We start from the raw sequence: 23,730 nt of genomic DNA on the forward strand, positions 1-23,730 counted from the left end.
GGGGAGGTGCAATGAGACCTGGGTGTCATTACACACCAGTCATTGAAAGTGGGCATGCAGGTACAGGAGGTGGTGAAAAAGGCGAATGGTATGCTGGCATTTATAGCAAGAGGATTAGAGTACAAGAGCAGGGAGGTACTACTGCAGTTGTACAAGGCCTTGGTGAGACCACACCTGGAGTATTGTGTGCAGTTTTGGTCCCCTAATCTGAGGAAAGACATCCTTGCCATAGAGGAAGTACAAAGAAGGTTCACCAGATTGATTCCTGGGATGGCAGGACTTTCATATGAAGAAAGACTGGATGAACTAGGCTTGTACTCATTGGAATTCAGAAGACTGAGGGGGGATCTTTTCAGCTTTCTACATTTCAGGACCTCCTCCCTTTTCCTACCTATGTCGTTGGTATCAATATGTAACACACCTTTCCACAGTCACTCTCCCCCTTTAGAATGCTGTGGACTCAATCCAAGACATCCCTGACCCCGAAACCTGATGGTATGTTGCCTCCTAGGTGTCTCTTCTGCTTTCATAGAACACACAAGGTTTTAATCCAAATCAAAGAGTACATTTTTATACAAAACTACATTCTGAACTAGAACCAGTGGCACCTTCAGCTTCAATGAGCCATATGAAGTCCAGTAGAGTAATACAAGACAAGGTGGCGGCTAACATCATTCCACTGTTTTAAGAGCAACAACGACAAGCTGGGCAACTACAAGCTAATCAACCTGACATCAGTTGTATTGAAGTTACTGGAAGGAATTTTGAGACGCAGGATCTACCAGTATTTGAACAGTGTCTCAATAGGAAGAGTCACCTGGTTTTGTGCATGGAAAGTCATGTGTGGCAAATCTTTCAGAGCTTTTTGAAGAAGCAGCCATAAAGGCCTGATGAAGGGGCTTGGACAGAAACTTCGATTGTTTATTCCTCTAAATGCTACATGACCTCCTGAGTTTCTTCAGCATTTTATGTGTGTTACTTTGGATCAAGGTAAAGCAATGGACTTTGTCTATTTAGACTTAAGCAAAGCCTTCAACAAAGTCCCGTATTTTAGGCTGGTCTAGATTATGTTCCATGGAATCCAGGGACAGCTGGTTCAGTGGATTCAAATTAGCTCCAAGGTAGGAAGGTGGTAGACCTAGGTTGTTTCTTGGAAGAGAGATGGTAACTAATGGTAAGCCATAGGGGCTGGTGTTGGGATTTTTGCTGTTAATTAATGAAAGCAAACGCACAAGGCTTAATCAGTGAATAGGTGGATGACACGTTATTAGGTGTTATAACCCTCACACCCATATACCAAAGACGACTTAAATGTTGAAATCAGACCCGCATCCACCACTTCCAGCTTGCTCCACACTAAGTTCACCCTCTAAGTGAATCTCCTTACCATTTTCCCCTTAAACATGTCACCTTTCACCCTTAACCCATGACCAGTACTTTGTCTCACCGAGCCTTAATGGGAAAAAAGCCTGCTCGCATTTACCCTATCTATACCTCTTATTTTATATCCTTTTATCAAATCTCCCCTCATTATTCTATGCTTTAAGAAATAACGTCCTAACCTATCCAACCTTCCCAAAAAACTAAGATCTTCAAGACCCAGCAACATCTTTGTAAATTTTCTCTCTCTTTCGATCTTATTGATATCTTTCCAGTAGGTAGGTGACCAAAAGGCACACAATACTTCAAATTAGACCTAGGCCTCACCAACAACTCATACAACTTCAATATATTATCAATACTTTAATTTATGAAGACCAGTGCATCAAGAGCTGTCCCTATGACCCTCTCTACCTGTGACACCGCTTTCAAGGAATTATGCATCTGTATTTCCAGTTCCCTCTGTTCTACTACACTCCTCAATGCCTTAATGCTCACCATCTAAGTCCTACTCTGGCTTGTCCTCCCAAAGTGCAACACCTCACACTTTTCCAGCTGATCCAGATCCCACTATAAGCTTTGATAGTTTTCCTCATTGTCCACTACACCCTAACTTTGGCGTCATCTGCATATTTGCTGATCCAGTTTACCACATTATCAACTGTTCTGTTGATATAGATGACAAACAACAATGGATGCAGTACCATTCCCTGTGGCACACCACTAGCCACAGGCCTCCAGCCAGAGAGGAAACCATCTACTCTCTGCTTCCTCCTGCAAAACTAATGTCTAATCCAATTTACTAGCTCACCTTGAATGCCAAGCAACTGAAACTCTTGACCAACCTATCACGTGCAACCTTGTCAAAGGCCTTGCTAAATTCCACGTAGACAACATCCACTGCCTTGCCTTCATCAACTTTCCTGGCAACTTCCTCGAAATGCACTGTAAGATTAGTTAGACACAACCTACCACACAAAAAGCCATGTTGACCATCCCTGATCAGTCTCTGTCGATCCAAATACTTGTATATCCAGTCTCTCAGAATACCCTCCAATAACTTACCAACTCCTGATACCAGGTTACCACCGCCCTATAATTTTCTGGCTTACTCTTAGCCTTCCCTAAACAACGGAATAACAATAGCCATCCTCTAATTCTCCAGTACCTCACCTGTTGTGAAGGATATTTTAATCTCTACTAGGGTCACTGCAACTTCTGCACTTGCCTCACATGGGGTCCAAGTGAATATCATACCAATCCTAACTTGCTTCAAGACAGCAAACACCTCATCTGAAATCCCTACACGGTCCCTGACCTCACTGCTGCTTTTTTCTATGAATTCTGTGCCTGTCTCCCAAGTAAATACAGATGCAAAAAATCCATTTAAGATCTCCCCCATCTCATAGATATTCTTTTTTTGTGGGCATTCTTAGCAAATCTATAGAACATTAACTGTAAACAGTAAATATCAGGAACTTCTAACTGTAAATAAACTGTGCAAGTGCAGCCATAAATAAATAGCAATAAATAACAAGCATGAAATAGTATAACAGAGTCCTTAAATGAGTGTAGCTATCCCCCTTTTGTTCAAGAGCCTGATGGTTGAGGAGTAGTAACTGTTCTTTAACCTAGTGTTGCGAGTCCTGAGGCACCTGTACCTTCTACTTGATGGCAGCAGTGAGAGAAGAGCATAGCCTACATGGTGAGGATCTTTGATGACTGATGCTGCTTTTCTACAGCAATGTTTTATGTAGATGTGCTCAGTGGTTGGGAGGGTTTTACCCGTGATATACTGTAGAAGCCCTTAGGATTCTCCTTCACCTCGTCTGCTAGAGCAACCTTATACCTTCTTTTAGCCTTTTTGATTTCCTTCTCAAGTGCTCTCTTGCATTTCTTTGGCAGGAAGGAACAAATGAGGCACTTGAGTCTATGCCTGCCATGCACCTCCTTTTTCTTTACCTTAGCTAAAAACTTGCAAAAAAACTTACTCCTTGGACTTTTTTCTTCACCTTAGCTAAAAACTTGCTAAAAAAACTTACTCCTCGGACTTTTGGGTCTTTAATATAATCCCATTAATTTTGTCATCTCTTTCTTATTCCTCAGTTCCAACCATATAACCTCAATAGACAAGCTCTCCAGTCTGTGCCATCTGAGCACCATGTAACATTTTCCCTTACCTGTAATGCCACCCCTCGCCCTTTAATCCCTCCTGCTTTATCATATCTAAACAACAAAACCTTGGAACATCGAGTTGCTTGTCTCGCCCCTCCTGCAACCAAGTCTCACAAATAAAATGTCGCAATTCCAAATGGGGATCCATGCCCTAAGCTCATCTGTCTTTTCTACAATACTCCTTGCATTAAAACATACACAACTCAGAACAGTATTCTCGCCACACTCAACCTTTTGATTCCTGACTTGGTATGAAGGCTTAACAACATCTTTACTCACAAGCACCCCTCTGGCACTTGGGTTCCCATCCTTCTATAACTCTAGTTTAAACCTCACTCCCACACTCCACCATCAGCACTAGCAACCTTTCCACAAGGATATTGGTATTCCTCCATTTCAGGGGCAAACTGTCCCTTCTGTACATCTCTCACCATCCCTGGAAGGGAGCCAAATGATCCAAAAATCTGAAGCCTCCCTCTTACACCATTTCCTTAACTGTATGATTTTCCTATTTCTGGCCTCACTAGCACAGGGCACAGATAGCAATCCTGAGCTTTCAACCCTTGAGGTCCCTGTCTTTCAACTCAGCTGCAGAAGTTGGTCAAGGAGGGGCAAACAGATTTCAATAAGTATGGGGTGATGCAAGCCAGAGTACAACTTGTACTATGAATGGTAGGACGTCTAATCAAAGAGATAGGCATAGGAATACAAGTGCATAGTTTGTTGAAAGCATCATCACAAGCAGTCAGAGTGATGAAAAAAGGCTGTTAGCACAGTGACCTTTATCACTAGGGCAGTGAGTACAGGAAAGGGGAAATTATGTTGCATTGTATGAGTCATAGGAGAAGCTACAGTGGACTGCGTGCAGTTTGAGTCACCGTTACAGGAAAGATATATCACACTAGAAAAAAGTGCAGAAAAGATTTACAAGGATGCTGCTGAGACTAGAGGGACTAAGTTAGAAACAAAGGTTCATCAGGGTAGGTCCTTATTCCTTAGAATATAAAAGCATGAGAGGTGACTTTACAGAAGCGTTCAAAATTATAACAGGCAGAGAATAGGTGGAGTGTAGCAGTGTTCTCCCCAAGGTAGAGGAGCCCAAAACACTAGAAGGCACACATTTTAGGTGAAGGGGAAAGATTTATTAGGGACCTGAGTGGCAATTCTATCAAAGCGTGGTGAGGATATGGAACAAGCAGGTACAATAGTATAATCTGAAGAAAAAACGTTTAAATTATAGGCACATGAAGGGGCGGGGCTTAGAGTGATAAAGATCAAATGCAGAAAATGGGACTAACTGGCTGGACACTGTGATCGGCATGGACTCATTGGGTCAAAGGACATGTATCTCTGCTGTACTATGATCCTCTGATTGGGTATATCTATATAATACAGCAATGGAATTACATAAATGAGCTTATATCACACAAAGTTGTCACATGTGTACAACTAAGATGAAATACCTAAATCTAACTCAATTCAGCAAACTACAAATAAATAGGAAAAATCTCAGTGGTTTCCTCTATCTTGTATTCTCAAGTGAGAGCAACTGTAATGTCACTGACGAACATGCAAAATGCACATATTGTTTATCCATCAAAATCTGTCCTAACTTGGGCTCACAAAGAAAGAAAAGTTAGCTTTCAAAATCATACAATGGGAAAGTGGAGACGAATCGTGAAGACTGCTTTTATGTTTTTTTCCCAAAATTTCAAGACAGTGCATCAAGAAACAGAAAAAAATGTGAGCTAGCTTCAATACTGAACAATGGGAAAATGCAGATCATGTACTAATGCAGGATCTTGAATTGAAATACTATTCCTTTGCCTCTATAGATTTTGCCAGGCCTGCTGAATTCCTTCAACAGTTTGGTTTTTTTTTGCTCCAGATTACAGCAGCTGCAATTTCTTGCATCTGTGAACCCAAGAACTGGAGAACTTGAATAAATATGGCAAGCTCCCAACGGTAAAACACTGCCACCATTAGTTGTGACTTAGTAACTGCAATGCTTAGTGATACAAATCTCCAATAAAGAAAACTACACTCAATTTATAAAATCAGTCTCTGCAGAAGGAATCTAAATGTCTGTCATGAATGCACTAGCCATTTGAGAGAAAGGTACAGTAATAAAACCTTTCATCCATATTTATATAGACCTACAAACCTGTCCTGACTGCACGCCCTATCGTCCTTTTAAAGTTCCGATTAAAGTTGATTGCACCATCCTTCAGGAATTGTATTTACACTCTTTATAGCAGATGCAGTACATCCACTAAGTTTAATACTTCAGGGACGCACTTGATGTCAATGCTCAGTTTGAGAGTGCAGGCCAACAAAAAGGTAGAAACAGCTGTTTCTGGAAACCCAAAGACTTTTGGACAATAATTTAGCTGAAAAGGTGATACCAAAGACTACAGTCAATGCTAATGTCAGAGCACCATCGTTGCTCTGGTGCACTGGAGGAGAGAAGAAATGCTCAAAAAATGATAGCTATGAAGAATGCAAAGATAAGGAAATCTGCATATGCTGGAAATTCAAGTAACACACACAAAAAATGCTGGTGAATGCAGCAGGCCAGGCAGCACCTATAGGAAGAGGTACAGTCGACGTTTCGGGCTGAGACCCTTCGTCAGGACTAACTGAAAGAAGAGATAGTAAGAGATTTGAAAGTGGGAGGGGGAGGGGGAGATCCAAAATGATAGAAGATCCTGGATAGTTTCGGACTTTGAGGGACTTCAGGTGGTATTGACATACAATCCAATAAGCACTCCAGAGAAGCAAACTTATAATGATAAAACAGGACTTATGACAGATTAACAGCAAGCAAATGACAGGATCTAGAGGGGATAAACAAAATAAAAAAGGACAGAGAAGACAATGAAAAAAGAACAAAGGAAGGCAAATTTAACCGTGGACTCTATATGCAGCTTGCCAAGCAAATCCAAAAAAAAGTAGGAACAAACTCAGGAATTGTTCCTTTCCCTTTTTTAACACATCTAAAAGGTTTATCCCCCTTAAATTAGGAGGCTCTGTTTATCAGCCTCCAATGAAATGGATTGTTTTCATTGTTCTTTCTTGTAAAAATTATCTATAACATTTGTTTTTTCTTGTAAATGCCGCTTATATGATGTGGTGTGTGAGAGATGCTTCTGTAAGTTTTTTCATTGCACCTGTACATAAGACGATAACTTCAACTTTGACCAGTAGAAGAGATGCCTTATTCACCTGTCTCAGGTCAAACAAGACTGCATGATTGACCCATCTACCACAGTGTCATCACCGACTTTATCCAGCACTGGTACTAGATACCACAGCTGGATAAAGTGAATGATGATCAGGTAGAACATTACTAATTCTAGTTAATTCCTGGCCAAAACAAAAAAAAAATCAGCAATATCCATGGCCTTCAGTTTGCAGTCAATTGTCGATGATTGTTCACCCTGCAGAGATGCACAAGCAGTGATCTCACATCAATGGTTCATTCAAGAGTTCATTGCTAACCTCTGGGAAGAGCTACTCATACTGCTGCATCACCCCATCTGTGCGGATGGCACATGGGAGATTTACATGTCCTTCAACATCAAGACAAATGTAATCTGCCCAGCTCCTCTTGGCCAGCTGAACATCAGAAAAGTAGTGATTTTGCAATATGTGGAGCAACTCTCATATCCCTGCAGTCAACTCTCCCAACAAAATTGTAGTTCAGCACCGTACTGCTTTTAACAAGCCATGACAAATGTCTTGACAAAAACATATCACCAGATGTTGACAAAAGTCCTTGCTTATAGGGCTGTTGAACTGGCTACTCTTCTTTACTTCAAAACCTGGACTATCTATTAATGCCAGATGATTATCCGTGACAGCTTCCATCATCAGTCCTTATGCCAAGGAACACACTAGTGGATGACAGGCCCAACATAAGCACCCCCCTTGAAAATGTGGACACCAGCATGAAGTCCTTGCTCTTTAGAAGTATGATATTCCCATCCAGATCCATTATCTGGATAATAATGTGCATCCAGACTATGCACGTAGATGGTTGAGAACTATCTTGAGGTTCTTTTCTCCCAACATTTTGATGATTGATGTTTAAAAGAGAGTCAAAAGATACTGTACAGAACAAGGTTAGCCTCAAAAACAAATAATGGCTCAGTAGAGTGCCAACTAGTTCAAAGCAGACACCACTTTAAGGCTAAACAGCAACAGAGAAGAGGTACAAATCACAATGCCATGAACATTAACATGCCAGCACATCTGAAGATCACAGACCCACCCAGAGTCAGTTTCCTCAATTATCTAAAGATCCACAAAGACTGAAAGACATGATCTTCAATTGCAATAAATCTCTCCTAATAAGGGAAAAAAGCCATTCAAACCCATAAAAATTTACTCACAGAATAGTGCTCATTAAGAACCTAAGATCACTGGCATGTCAACAAAGAAAGGTGTTGAAATACTGGATGGAATTTGCTGAAAAGATGGTATTGGAAAACTGAGCCATACAGTGGTTAAATCAGATAGAGTAAGCCCCTGGTTATTGAGCAAATTACAGAAGGACTGAATGGTGCCTAAGCAACAATCTCTCAATCAATGTCAGCAAGACCAGGGAGCTGATTATTGACTACAGGAGGAGGAAACTGAAGGTCCATTTGTCAGTCCTCATTGGGGGATCAGAGCTGGAGAGGGAAAGCAGCTTTAAATTCCTCAGTGTTACCATTTCAGATGATCTGTCCTGGGTCCAGCACATAGTGCTATTACAAACTAAGCACGGCAGTGCCCCTATTTTCTTGGAAGTTTGTGAAGATTCAGTATGTCATGTAAAACTTTGACAAATTTTAATGGCTGTGAGGTGGAGAGTATATTTGCTGGTTGCATTACAACATGGTAAGGAAACACCAATATCTTTGAACGGAAAAGCCTACAAAGAGTAACGGATACAGGCCAGCCCATCAGAGGTAAGCACTCCCCACCACTGAGCACATCTACATGGCACACTATCACCGGAAAGCAGCATATTTCATGAAGAAACCCACCATCCAGGCCATGCTCTCTTCTTGTTGCTGCCATCAGGAACGAAATACACAAGCCTCAGGAACCCACACCACGAAGTTCAGGAACTTATTTATTTAGTGATACAGCGCAGAGAAAGCCCTTCCAGCCCTTTGAACTACGCTGCCCAAGCAACCCCCGACAAACCCAATTAACCCTAATCACGGGACAATTTACAATGTCCAATCAATCTTCTAAGAAAGGGGCTTCCCTTCCTCCACCATCAACTTTGCCCTCAACTGCATCTATTCCATTTCGCACACGTCTGCCCTCACCCTATCCTCCCACCACCCCACCAAAGATAGGGTTCCTCTGGACCAGTGGGATCTCCCAGTGGCCACCCATTTTAATTCCACGTGCCATTCCCATTCTGAAATGTCAATCCATGGGCTCTTCGACTATTGCGAAGAGGCCACACTCAGGTTGGAGGAGCAACACCTTACATTCTGTCCATAAATTTGCTGCTGATACAACCACTGTTGGTAGAATCTCAGGTGGTGACGAAAGGGTGTACAGTTGAGATAGGCCAACTAGTGAAGTGGTGCCGCAGCAAGAACCTGACACTCAATGTCATTAAGGAAAAAGAGCCGATTGCGGACTTCTGGAAGGGTAAGATGAAGGAATACATACCAATCCTCATAGAGGGATCAGAAGTGGGGAGAGTGAGCAGTTTCAAATTCCTGGGTGTCAAGATCTGAGGATCTAATCTGGTCCCAACATATTGATGTAGTTATCAAGAAGGCAAGACAGTGGTTATACTTCATTAGGAGTTTAAAGAGCTTTGGCATGTCAACAAATACACTCAAAAACTTCTACAGATGTACCGTGGAGAGAACTGTGAAGGCTGCATCACTGTCTGGTATGGGGGTGGGGGAGGGGTGCTACTGCACAGGACCGAAAGAAGCTGCAGCAGAGGGTTGTAAATCTAGTCAGCTCCATCCTGGGTACTAGCCTGTAAAGTACCCAGGACAGCTTCAGGAAACGGTGTCTCAGAAAGAAAGCGTCCATTATTAAGGACGTCCAGCACCCAGGGCATGTCCTTTCCTCACTGTTACCATCAGGTCGGAGGTACGGAAGTCTGAAGGCACACACTCAGTGATTCAGACACAGCTTCTTTCCCCTCTGCCATTCTATTCCTAAATGGACATTGAACGTTTGGACACTACCTCACATTTTTAATACAGGTGTCCCCCGCTTTTCGAATGTTCAGTTTATGAAACCTCACCATTACGAAAGACCTACATTAGTACCATTTTCGCTTTCAGGTGTTTTCACTGTTACGGAAAAAAAAATCAGCGCGCGATAAAAGGCAGCGCGCGCCCCGAGCAGCCGCTCTCCCCCGGATTCGGAATGGCATTCTCGACGGCATTGCTTAAACACAAGCCTGTAAGCAGCCGTTTGCAAGATGAGTTCTAAGGTATCGGAAAAGCCTAAAAGAGCTCGTAAGGGTGTTACACTTAGCGTAAAACTAGACATAATTAAGCGTTTCGATCGTGGTGAAAGAAGTAAGGACAACGTGAGTTTGGCTTGTGGAAGCTGACGAACATGATGTTGAAGAGGTTTTGGCATCCCATGACCAAGAACTGACAGATGAAGAACTGATGCAATTGGAAGAAAAAGGGATAACAATCGAAACCGAATGAGTAATGATAAAGTATGACTTTAATTTTGGGCATCGAGAGAGAGAGGAAGAGGAGAGCCATCCGCAGTACCACCGATGCGGCAGAGAGGGCCTCAAGATGGCTGTGGCTCAAAACAGGGGAGCCATGCAGTCATAAGTAGCTAGCCATCTGGACACAAGCTGGGGTCTGATCAGCCCCGGCTGGGTCACCTGGAGGAGGTTGCATGATGTTGAAAGACCCGAAACACCCGACGATTCCAGGAACATCACTGAAGATGTGCCCAGAAGCATCAATAGATGTATGTACACAGTGAAAGGGTACGTCGGTTTAGGAGATATTTGCAGGATGCTTTGAGTCCTTACAAAGAACTGTGTGATAGAAAAATGTGTGAGGCTCAGCAGTCAAGCAAGCCTTCCACATCAGCCACAGCAAACCATGAACCTCGACCTTTGACATCGAGGCAGGCAGAGATAGAAGATGAGCTGCCTGCTCTAATGAAAACAGACAATGACAAGATGACACCCCAGTGTCCCACCACCCCAACCCCCAAGCCACGGACAGATACCAATTCGTGGAGAATGCAACGGTAGCCGGGAGGCACACAGCACATCTTTAAGAAAAAGGCTGAAATAAACAAGCTAATTAATTAGGTGCCGCCAACACGTAATCGGAAATCGGCACTAATCTAGGCCGACAATTACGTGTCGGGCAGCACCTAATTAATTAGCTTGTTTATTTTGGCTTTTTACTTAAAGATGTGCTGTGTGCCTCCCGGCTACCGCTGCATTCCTGCATGCTTCGCGGCAATGCATCGCTCGGCGGCCTGGAGGATGGGGACCACTGCACCACCCAACCTGCGACGACTCAGTCTAACACACCATCATCAGTGTGCTTGGCAAGCTATCTTCCCGATTTCGGTAAGTGATACTACACTGTACGTACATTATTTCTACTTTACATAGGCTGTGTATTTTTTAGTGTTATTTGGTATGATTTGGCAGCTTCATAGCTTAAAGGTTACTGGAGAGAGTGTTTTTGCCAACAGCACTTGTGTGAGATTTTCGCTACGGAGAACAGTTCAGTAATGATTGTGGAAAAGTATTTCTACTTTATATAGGCTGTGTATTTATCATATCATTCCTGCTTTCACTATATGTTACCGTTATTTTAGGTTTTATGTGTTACTTGGCATGATTTGGTAGGTTATTTTTGGGTCTGTGAACGCTCACAAAACTTTCCCATATAAATAAATGGTAATTGCTTCTTCGCTTTACCACATTTCGGCTTACGAACCGTTTCATAGGAAAGTTCTACCTTCGGATGGTGGGGGATACCTGTATACAGTATTTCTGTTTTTTGCACTTTTTTAAAATCTATTCAATATACGTATACTGTAATTGATTTACTTATTTATTATTTTTTCTCTTCTCTATTATGTATTGCATTGAACTGCTGCTGCTAAGTTAACAAATTTCACGTCACATGCCGGTGATAATAAACCTGATTCTGATTAGTAGCCTCCAATCTGATGGCATGAATATCAATTTCTCCAACTTCCGGTAATGACACCACAACCCCCCCGCCTTCAACATTCCCCTCTTTCACCTTATCTCCTAACCTGCTTATCACCCCCCTCCAGTGTTCCACCCTCTTGTCTTTCTTCCATGGCCTTCCGTCCTCTCCTATCAGATACCCTTCTTCACCCAGCCCTGTATCTCTTTTACCAATCAACTTCACAGCTTTTTATTTCACCCCTCCCCCCACCTTCTTATTCTGACTTAACTTTTGTCCCCTCCAGTCTTGTTTAAAGATCTCAGCCTGAAACATCAACTGTGCCTGACCTGTTGAGTTCTTCCAGCACTTTGTGTGCGAGCTGACCAATTAACCGACTCAGTACCTCTTTGGACTGTGGGAGGAAACCAGAGTTCCCGGAGAAAACCTATGCATTCCACATGGAAGCAGTACAGAGACAACTTACAGAACAGCTTCAGAATTGAACTCAGACCTCCGGAATGTCCCGAGTTGTAACAGCATCACGCTAACCTCCATGTTACCATGGCACACAGTTATTACCCCTCAACCATCAAGCTCTTGAACCAGAGCGACACCGTTCCCTCTAATATTTTGCTTTTACAGCTGCATTGTTCTGATCAAGAAACTTTTACACAGTCTGAAAACTGTGTGGCACTTTAAACTTTTTTAAATAATATGCATACTATAAATATTGACTAGATGCCGTTGGAATTCAGTGCACCAGTAGTTTATTAACAATGAACTATTAACATCCATTCTGTGTTTATTGTTACAATTTGTAACAGTGTTGTAACTTGAAATATTGACAATGTTTCAAAATATATTGAAGCTCTAAAATGTTTCCAAGATTGTGGTACACTTACCATTTTAGAAAATTTATGGATTATACTCTTTAACACATGGCTACAGGGTATTTCACAATTATATTAATATGTTCAAATTCCAACTACCGCTGCAACAAAGGCTATGTCCATGGGAGTATTTCAGCTACGGATTGGCTGCGCGCATGCACAACTTGGAGAGAACAGTGCATAGGGGATAACTTCACTCACCTCATCACTGAACTGTTCACACAACCTATGGACTTACTTTCAAGAACTCTTCGTTTCAAGTTCTCTATATTTATTGCTTATTTATTTAATATTGCTTTTTTTTCTCTTTGTAGTTGCAGTTTGTTATCTTTTGCACATTGCTTGTTTGTCTATCTAGCTGGGTGTGGTCTTTCATTGATTCTAGTGTATTTCTTTGTCTTTGCTGTGAATGCCTGCAAGAAAACGAATCTCAGGATTGAATATTGTGACATGTATGTACCTTGATAATAAATTTATCTTGAACTTTTTCAGCTTGATAATTTCCCAAACATCACCGCACAAAAATGTACAAGACTACTGAAATGGCGCTGAACTGACTGAGTTCCTCCAGCGTTATTTAGTGTTGTAGAAATTGCATTAAAATAAAGGGCAATGTAAAACCTAGTAAGTATATACCTTTCAGTCCAATCATAACAGTGGAGAAGCTTGGACAAATGATAATCAAGGACAGAATGAGTGGTCATCTGGACAATTGTGGACTGAATAGTGAAAGCCAAGTAAGTTTTCAAAGGCGTAGTTTTTAGTGAACTTCGCTGCACTTTTCAAAGAGGTAACAAAGATGTTTGGTACTTGACATCAACCACATTTCTGCTTTAATGTTTGTAACGTATATACTGGTAGGAAGGGCAATAAAAGACAATTCATAAAAAAGAGATTTTGGGACATCTATATACATATATTTGAAAGCTTTATGTCAAGTTGCAAAAAAGGTTTTTTTTAAAAAAAAATAGCACATGATACCCTGGACCTTATAAAACAATGGCTTGTCAAAACTGGCGTACTACCACTAGTTCTCAGCATCACATTACAAGAAAGATATGGCCTTAGAAAGGGCATTATTCTAATCTCCTGGAAAAGGGAACTTAATTACATGGACTGATGGAGAAGGTTAGGTTGCTCTCCTTGAAACTGAGGACAAGATAGGAAAAGCATGAAGCTTCTATATGGCAGATGAGATGTCTGCAGTGATGAAAGAGGTTTGAATTAAAGGCAATTAGCATAATGTCAAAATATTTACAATATTTTAAAACGCAATGAGTGGCTAGGATTTTGGAGTGGAAATGGAGACAGATTAACAAATGGTGTTCAGAAAGGATCTCAGGGATAGTCAAAAACAAAAAAATATGTAAGGCAATGAAAGATTGCCAGCAGCGGTGGTGGAAGCAGATACAATAGGGTCTTTTAAGAGCCTCCTAGATAGGTATACGGAGCTTAGAAAAATAGAGGACTACTAAACAACCGGGTGACCCGTTGGGGGCACCCTTTGAGAAAATGGTAGTGCAGCCTGATGTGACCAGAATGAACATTAAATTTTCCTGAATGCTATTGGTATCGCTTTGCTTTGGAAATTGAAGAAGAAAACCTCAGTTTATTAAAGAAGAACGACGTGTAGCAAGGCAAATATAGCTCCTCGTTTAACGAAGGACACTTTTGATGGCATCATTTCTGGTTGATCTGACACCCTTGTGCCTCTCGTTGTCATTCGGGAAATGTGCAGTCCTTTCAACCGATGTCTCTTCATCTCTTCTGCTGTTTATTCTTTGTCCCTGATCTTGGAGATGTACATTTCTCTGCTTCTTTGTCTCTTCCTCTCTCTTCCTTCTGTGCCTGTTTTTGTCATTCTGAAGAAGTGCAGCCCTTTCATCCCCCGTCTCCTCATCTCTTCTGCTGTTTGTTGTTTGTCTCTGATCCTGTAGATGTGCATTTCTCAGCTCCTTTGTCTCTTCGTCTCTCTTCCTTCTATGCCAATTGTTGTCATTTTGGAGACGTGCATGCCTCTCCTCCTTGTCTCTTCTTCTCTCACCTATTTTGTCCTGACTCTTTGATCCTGGAGTCCTGCGGCCCTGGCCTCATCTGATTCTTGTTCTCTCCCTCTCCTAGCCGCTTCCCGACGACGTTTGGCGTCATCTCTTGACCATAATGTCCCCCTTCTCTTTCTACGCGGCATAATTTGGCTGACCATAATTTTTTTTTTTACCCTAATGCTGGATAAAAGATACGAAGCAGTAACACCAAAGCCTCCAGGATGCCGATTATTCTTGATGATGTGGTTGGCACTCTCCTAAATGGAGATGATATAGTCACCGCTGTCCTTTGACTGCAGCAAAGGGTTTGATGGGTGTTTCGAAGTACGTCATTACAATAAGATTTAATTATCTCTTATTGATGGGTCTCAGTTTGATATGTCCCAATCCTGCAAGTGCTGATGGCGATTAGCAGAATATGACCGTTTGAAATAGAGCTGCCCTGCCCTTTTGCTCCAGTTGGTGTCTCTGCTGTGAGCATCGTGAGTCGCTTCTGAGGCTGGCTGTGTGCATGCGTCGTGGCATCGCATTGCGGTTTCCATCATGGCTGACAGCAGCTCTCAAGTGAAAGCGGAGCTGTTGATTTTGGCGAGTGAGCAATTTTATATGAACATATAACCCTGAACTTTGCCTGCATTCTGTAAGTTAGTGCATTTTAAGTCGATTTAGGCAAAAATAGTGCCGCTGTAATGCACCATTTGCACTAATTGGAGGTCACAAACAAACACAGCATGAGAGCTTTAGTAGTATATAGTTGCACAAGAGAAATTCTAGACAGTCTGTAAAGTCGGTTACATGGTCAACACAACTGTATGGGCCGAAGGACCTGTAATGTGCTGTAGATTTCTATGTTCTAAGATGGCAGAGTGAAATGAGCTCAATTAAGAATGAAAAATGAGTCAATATGGACCTAATGGGCCAAATGGCTCACTAGCTTGTGGCAATCTGTGACTCTATAAAATCTAAATACCAACAATTCTTCGGCGATCATTACCAAAATATTAACACTAGAGAAAGATCTCTTTTCTCTAGTCTATAACCATTTCATGGATATTGTTAATCCCCTTAATTTTCAAAGACAACAGGTTCAAGTTAAATGCTGCTGTGCGTGATATGACCTCCTGCAATTTGTATCATACATCCAAAACAGTAAACTTCAAGCACTTGAAAAGCTATTCAGCCAAGAGTAAAGATATCTTATATGCATTTTCACTATGATGAGCTAAAACTAGTATAAATTTTGAGCCTTTCGATGGCAATTTAAGAGAACTTTAAGGCCATTAGTAGAATTTTTAAACTGAGAATTTTGAGATTCAAAGGGCAGAAACATTTAAAACATAGAAACCCTACAGCACAATACAGGCCCTTCGGCTCACAATGTTGTGTCAAACATGTACTTACTTTAGCAATTACCTAGGGTTACACATAGCCCTCCATTTTTCTAAGCTCCATGTAACTATCCAGGAGCCTCTTAAAAGACCCTATTGTATCCGCCTCCACCACCGTCGCCGGCAGCCCATTTCACACATTCACCACTCTGTGTAAAAAAACTTACCCCTGGCATCTCCTCTGTACCTACTTTCAAGCACCTTAAAACTGTGCCCTCTCGTGTAAGCCATTTCAGCCCTGGGAAAAAGCCTCTGACTATCCACTTGATCAATGCCTCTCATCATCTTATACACCTCTATCAGATCACCTCTCATCCTCCGCCGCTCCAAGGATAAAAGGCAGAGTTCACTCAACCTATTCTCATAAGACATGTTCCCCAATCCAGGCAACATCCCTGCAAATCTCCTCTGCATACTTTCTACAGTTTCCACATACTTCCTGTAGTGAGGTGACCAGAACTGAGCACAGTACTCCAAGTGAGGTCTGACTAGGGTCAGATATATAGCTGTAACATTACCTCTCAGCTCTTGAACTCAATCCCTCGGTTGATGAAGGTCAATGCATCGTACGCCTTCTTAACCAGTCAATCTGCGCAGCAGCTTTGAATATCCTATAGACACGAACACCAAGATCCCTCTGATCCTCCACACTGCCAAGAGTCTTACCATTAATACTATATTCTGCCATCATATTTGACCTACCAAAATGAACCACCTCACACTTATCCGGCTTGAACTCCATCTGCCACTTCTCAGCCCAGTTCTGCATCCTGTCGATGTCCCGCTGTAACCTCTGACAGCCCTCCACACTATCCACACCGCCTCCAACCTTTGTGTCATCAGCAAATTTACTAACCCATTCCTCCACTTCCTCATTCAGGTCATTTATAAAAATCACGAAGAGAAGGGGTCACAGAACACATCCCTGAGGCACATCACCGGTCGCCGACCTCCATGCAGAATATAACCTGTCTGTAACCACTCCTTGCCTTCTGTGGGCAAGCCAATTCTGGATCCACAAAGCAAGGTCCCCTTGGATCCCATGCCTCCTTTCCCAATAAGCCTTGCATGGGGTACCTTATGTCTTGCTGAAAATCCAGATACACTAACTACATCTATTGCTCTACCTTCATGAATGTGTTCAGTCACATCCTCAAAAAATTCAATCAGGCTCGTAAGGCACGACCTGCCCTTGACAAAGCCATGCTGAGTATTCCTAATCATATTATGCCTCTCCAAATGTTCATAAATTCTGCCTCTCAGGATCTTCTCCATCAACTTACCAACCACTGAAGTAAGGCTCACTAGTCTATAATTTCCTGGGCACTTTTTTTACTCCTGTTCTTGAATAAGGGAACAACATCTGTAATCCTCCAATCTTCCAGAACCTCTCCTTTCCCCACTGATGATGCAAAGATCATTGCCAGAGGCTCAGCAATCTCCTCCCTCGCCTCCCACAGTAGCCTGGAGTATATCTCGTCCGGTCCCGGTGACTTATCCAACTTGATCCTTTCCAAAAGTTCCAGCACATACTCTTTCTTAATGTTTATATGCTCAAGCTTTTCAGTCCACTGTCAGTCATCCCTACAATCACTAAAGTCCTTTTCCGTAGTAAATACTGAAGCAAAGTATTCATTAAGTAGCTCCGCTACGTCCTCCAGTTCCATACACACTTTTCCACTGTCACACTTGATTGGTCCTATTCTCTCATGTCTTATCCTCTTGCTCTTTACATACTTGTAATGCCTTGGGGTTTTCCCTTATTCCTGCTTGCCAAGGCCTTCTAGTGGCTCCTTCTGGCTCTCCTAATTTCATTCTTAAGCTCCTTCCTGTTAGCCTTATAATCTTCTAGATTTCTCACATTACCTACTTTTTTGAACTTTTTGTAAGCTTTTCTTTTCCTCGGGACTAGATTTTCAACAGCCTTTTTTGTACACCCAGTTCCTGTACCCTACCATCCTTTCCCTGTCTCATTGGACCATATCTATGCAGAACGCCACACAAATATCCCCTGAATGTTTGCCACATTTCTGCTGTACACTTCCCTGAGAACATCTGTTCCCAATTTATGCTTCCAAGTTCCTGCCTGACAGCTTCATATTTCCCCTTACTCCAATTAAACGCTCTCCTAACTTGTCTGTTCCTATCCTTCTCCAATGCTATGGTAAAGGAGATAGAATTGTGATTACTATCTCCAAAATGTTCCCCCACTGAGAGATCTGATGCCTGACCAGGTTTATTTCCCAACACCAGATCAAGTACAGCTTCTCCTCTTGTAGGCTTATCTACATATCAGCCTGCTGAGGGGATCGGGCCTACAGTCCTCAGAGTTGCCTGATACAGGTGGCTGGAGGTGTGCGAGGAAGCAGAAGCGAGGCAAGCAGGCAGGAGTCCGTGCCAGGCAAAGAGCAAACCCTAGCCGGCCGGCTCTCCCATCCATTCTGCTCTCCAATATCTGCTCCCTGGACAATAAATTGGACTACATCCAACTCCAACGAAATACTTGGGAATATAGAGTCTGCTGTGCGTATGTTTTCACAGAAACATGGCTCACCGATGGAACCTCGGACGCCGCCATTCAGCTGGATGGGCTCATCTTGTTTCGAGCAGCAGAAATGCAGCTCTTTCTGGTAAGACTCATGGTGGTGGCTTGTGTGTTTACATCAATACGGAATGGTGCAAGAACTCTGCTGGTTTCCAGATACTGCTCATCGCTAGTGGAGTTTGTGACTGTTAGATGCAGACTATTTTACATGGGAATCACCACTGTCCTTATAGTCGGTGTCTACATTCCCCCCAGTGCTAATGCTAAGGAGGTGCTCTGTGAACTGTATGGGGCTATTAGCGAACTGCAGAATGCACACCCTGATGAACTGTTTATTGTCACTGGAGATTTTAACCACGTGAACCTTCAGTCAGTGCTCCCCAGATTCCATGAGAACATGGACTTTGCAACGAAGGGAGAACGCGTTGGACCTTGTTTACACAAACATTCCCAACGCGTACTGGGCGGAGACCCGCCCCCACCTCGGTTACTCTGACCACATCTCTATTGTGCTAATCCCAGCATACAGACCACTCGTCAGGCACTCCAGACCAGCTCAGAAACAGGTGAAAACCTGGCCAGCAGGAGCCATCTCTTCAAGACTGTTTTGAGCACACTGACTAGCACATGTTCAGGGAGGCTGACCAACTTAGAGGAGTACACAGCATCACTGACTAGCTGTATCAGCAAGTGCAATGATGACTTCACTGTGGCCAAGACCATCACTACACGCGCTAACCAGAAGCCATGGATGACCGCGGAGGTGCGTGCGCTGAACACCCGTGACTCCGCCTTCAGAGCAGGCGACAAGGCAGCCTAACAACAGTGAGGGCCAAACTGTCCCAGGCCATCAGAGAGGCAAAGCGTACACACGCTCAGCGAATCCACAGCCACTCCAGGACAGCGGCGACATACAGCGCATGTGGAGGGGCATACAGAACATCACCAACTACAAGACAACACCACCTGCCTGCACTGGTGATGCCTCCCTCCCAGATGTGTTGAACAACTTCTACGCTCGTTTTGAGGTGGAAAATGATGTGGCGGTAAGGAAGACCACACCTCCTCCAAATGACCGGGTGCTGTGTCTTACCATGGCCGATTTGAAGAGAACCGTGTGCAGGGTCAACCCACGGAAGGCTGCTGGACCAGACAATATTCCTGGCAGAGTGCTTAAAGGATGTGCAGACCAGCTAGCAGAGATTCTCACTGACATCTTCAACATCCCTCTGAGCAGCACCATCGTTTCTACATGCTTCAAAGCTGCCACTATCATCCCCGTGCCGAAGTCTTCAGTGTCCTGCCCCAACGACTACCGTCCCGTTGCACTCACATCCATCATCAGGAAGTGTTTTGAGAGGCTCGTCATGAGGCACATCAAGACCCTGCTGCCCCCCCTCACTGGACCCCCTGCAGTTCGCGTACCATCCCAACCGTTCAACAGACGCCATCGCCACCACCCCCCACCTGGACAAGAAAGACACATACATTCAAATGCTGTTCATAGACTTCAGTTCAGCATTCAACAATCACTCCTCAGAAACTGATTGGAAAGCTGAACCTACAGGGCCTGAACACCTCTCTATGCAACTGGATCCTAGACTTCCTGACTGGGAGACCTCAGTCAGTCCGGACTGGAAGCAGCATCTCCAACACCATCACACTGAGCACAGGGGCCCCCCAGGGCTGTGTGCTCAGTCCACTGCTGTTCACACTGCTGACCCACAACCGTGCTGCAATACACAGCTCGAACCACATAATCAAGTTCACCGATGACACGACCGTGGTGGGTCTCATCAGCAAGAACGATGAGTCAGCATACAGAGAGGAGGTGCAGCAGCTAACGGACTGGTGCAGAGCCAACAATCTGTCTCTGAATGTGAACAAAACAAAAGAGATGGTTGTTGACTTCAGGAGGACATGGAATGACCACTCTCCGCTGAACATCGACGACTCCATCTCGGATCACAAGACCCTGCAGCGGATAGTGAGGTCAGCTGAGAAGATCATTGGGGTCTCTCTTCCCGCCATTACAGACATTTACACCACACACTGCATCCGTAAAGCAAACAGCATTATGAAGGACCCCAAGCACCCCTCATACAAACTCTTCTCCCTCCTGCCATGTGGCAAAAGACACCAAAGCATTCGGGCTCTCACGACCAGACTATGTAACAGCTTCTTCCCCCAAGCCATCAGACCCCTCAATACCCAGAGCCGAGACTGACACCAACCTACTGCCCTCTACTGTGCCTATTGTAATGCCTGCACTGTTTTGTGCACTTTATGCAGTCCTGGGTAGGTCTATAGTCTAGTGTAGTTTTTTGTTGTGTTTACGTAGTTCAGTGTAGTTTTTGTATTGTTTCATGTAGCACCATGGTCCTGAAAAACGTTGTCTCATTTTTACTGTGTACTGTTCCAGCAGTTATGGTTGAAATGACAATAGAGTGTGACTTGACTTGACTTGATATTGTGTCAGGAAACCTTCCTGAGCACACCTAACAAACTCCACTCCATTTAAAGCCCTTGCTCTAGGGAGATGCCAATCAATATTGGGGAAATCAAAATCTCCCACCACGACAACCCTGTTATTATTACATCTTTCCAGAATCTGTCTCCCTGTTTGCTCCTCAATGTCCCTGTTACCATTGAGTGGTCTATAAAAAAACATTGTCAAGTTATTGGCCCCTTCCTGTACTGAACTTCCACCCACGAGTACCATATACAAGATGCACTGGAGCAACTAACCAAGAATCTTTAAGCAGCACCTTCCAAATCTACGACAAGTTGCCCTCTAAGCTAAATATTATCCTGATTATATTGGCATTCCTTACTGTCACTGGGTTGAAATCCTGGAACTCCCCAATAGCATTGCAAAAGTACACATACTTCATACTGCAGTGATTCAAGAAGCTTCTCAATTCACTGCAACTTTCACAATGGGAATTAGTGATAAGCAACCAACTTATGCCTCAGCCTCCAAAGCCCACATCCCTTAAATGAATGAACAAAATAGTAACACTTGGGTTTTCACTGGAGCTGGTCTGGCAGATTTTATAGACTACTGGATGTTCATCCCATTGATAACTAATTTGCTTCCATTAGATATTACACAGTTTTCTTCCAGTAAGCCCATTAACTATAAAAGGGAATGAAAAAAGACTGATCTTAGAAATCTAAAATTAAAAAAATAGAAAATGATTGAAATACCTAGAAGTTCTTCTATCTGAAATAATATTTCAGTTTCTGTTCACGTGGATATGGCCTGACCTGCAGAGTACTTCCAGCATTTTTCATATTTAATTTAAATAGTAACACAGGAACTGGGGCCCAGAAATGTAACATAGTTCACCCAGTGAACAGATTTCTGAATAGCAAATTAACAGTTTTACCACTTTAAAAAACAGGATTATTACCTGGGGATAAAGGAGACAACCTATGGTATGTGGATATAACTGTAGTTCTGAACTTACTTTAATCTATAATTACCCTAAAAGCCAACTAGTTTGTTCATAAAATTAACACTAACCTGCCCAAAGGACCCTTTCCCAATTAAGGAGTCAATTTCATAGCGGTCCATCCACTTTTCCCCATTTTTTACTATGTAGTCATAGTTGTCGTCATCGTAGCCATCATTATAAACTTTTCTTTCCTTTTTATGGCTGGAATCATCGCCTTGACCCTGTTGGTGCCGTCGTTTCTTTTTTGCATAGTATACCTGAAATATAAAGAAGAAATTCACTTCAAATATTTGTACTGTTTACCAAAGCATCTGCTGAGTATCTAACAAGGGCCAGATCGTAAAAAGCTGGTCACTTTGCTTCCTTGCATTCCAAAATAAATATAGTTTACTTACCAATCTGATGCATTTATAACCTTGCAATGAAAATTTCCACAAAAGTAAATCTATTTGTGCAAAAAGTAACAAAGGGCAGGAATTGCTTGCAGAAACTAAATCCAATTGCTGCAACGACAGTCTGAACGCTTATTTATAATAAGAGTATGACAAAGGAAAATGTCTTCTTTCTTATGCCTGGTGTATATTCAATATGAATTGCAGTAAAAATTCTGCACTTGGCAATGCTTGTTGTTATACATTTGGTTCTGTGCAAAACCAGCAGATGCAAGTCTAAAGGTTACACATAGGGTTAGCAAACAAATAGATTTCTGTTAAATCACTTTCTGGAAGGTTTCTATTATGTTCTAGCCTTTGCTAATGCATGGCTAAATGTACTCAATCTGAAATACTGACCTTAGTTATAAAGGATAGATGCACATTCCTATACCATGGGGGTAAAAGAGTACTAAAGCCAGAATGATAGAATTACCTTAATTTCTCAAACATATAAGATTGCCAGTAAGGGAGACAAGCGCTTTTTTTTTGCAAGTACACCCCATTGTTCTAAACTGAACAAAATGATGCAAAAAAGACTGTGTAGTTAGTTACAAGTCGTATTACTGTAGCAAAATCTAATTTATGCCTCATACTATATTTTACAATTTAAGTTAAAAATCTGAATAACAGACACAAGATTCTTTAGATCTCAAAAGAGAAGAACGCTCTACATGCAGCCATACCACTTGCAATCATCCAGCAGCAAAAGGAACAAATCAAAGGTATAACTTATCCCATTTCTCCCATTTGGAGGAATGTTTTGACTGATTGAAAACTACCTTTTCAAGGTGAACACATGTAATGCATAGTCCAATCAAAACTGCTGGATAAATTACAGCACAGAAACAAACTGTTTAGCCCATCAGATCTATGCTGGCTTCCTGAAGAGCAACTGCTTCAATCCCACTTATTAGTTTAAATGGAACACCCATTTCAATAATCAGTCCTATTATCCTAGTATATTCCTGTTAGTTTCAGTAAGACCAATTCCCTTTTTCATAGCCCTGTTTGATATATCTCTGCTATCTTTACAGGGAAGGTTCAAAATTAGCATCATATACAAACGTAGATTAGAAACTATTCACTTTACATACTGTATGTTTGGCCCATTACTTGTATACCTGCTAGAACTAACAGCTCTGTTCAAGCACACCAGGATCTTATATAGTAATTCCTATTCCCTGCAATCAAACTATTTTCTGCCCTTCATTGCTCAAATGAAAAGAACTCCAGCTTCTCCAGTCTAA

At 42.5% G+C, this 23,730-nt stretch overlaps 1 protein-coding gene across 6 annotated transcripts in view; it reads right to left on the bottom strand.

Annotated features, from left to right (window-relative positions):
- The window catches only part of LOC140198849 (dual specificity tyrosine-phosphorylation-regulated kinase 1A), a 157,510-nt gene that overhangs the window by 24,065 nt on the left and 109,715 nt on the right, over positions 1-23,730 (bottom strand). For all 6 annotated transcript variants that reach the window (XM_072260003.1, XM_072260005.1, XM_072260001.1 and 3 more), the window contains exon 5: positions 22,118-22,306. In XM_072260003.1, coding sequence (XP_072116104.1) covers positions 22,118-22,306 — 189 coding nt within the window. The remainder of the gene's footprint in view (positions 1-22,117; positions 22,307-23,730) is intronic.

The sequence above is a fragment of the Mobula birostris genome, chromosome 6 (genome assembly GCF_030028105.1).
Source record: "Mobula birostris isolate sMobBir1 chromosome 6, sMobBir1.hap1, whole genome shotgun sequence".
In the NCBI taxonomy this organism is placed as follows: domain Eukaryota; kingdom Metazoa; phylum Chordata; class Chondrichthyes; order Myliobatiformes; family Myliobatidae; genus Mobula; species Mobula birostris.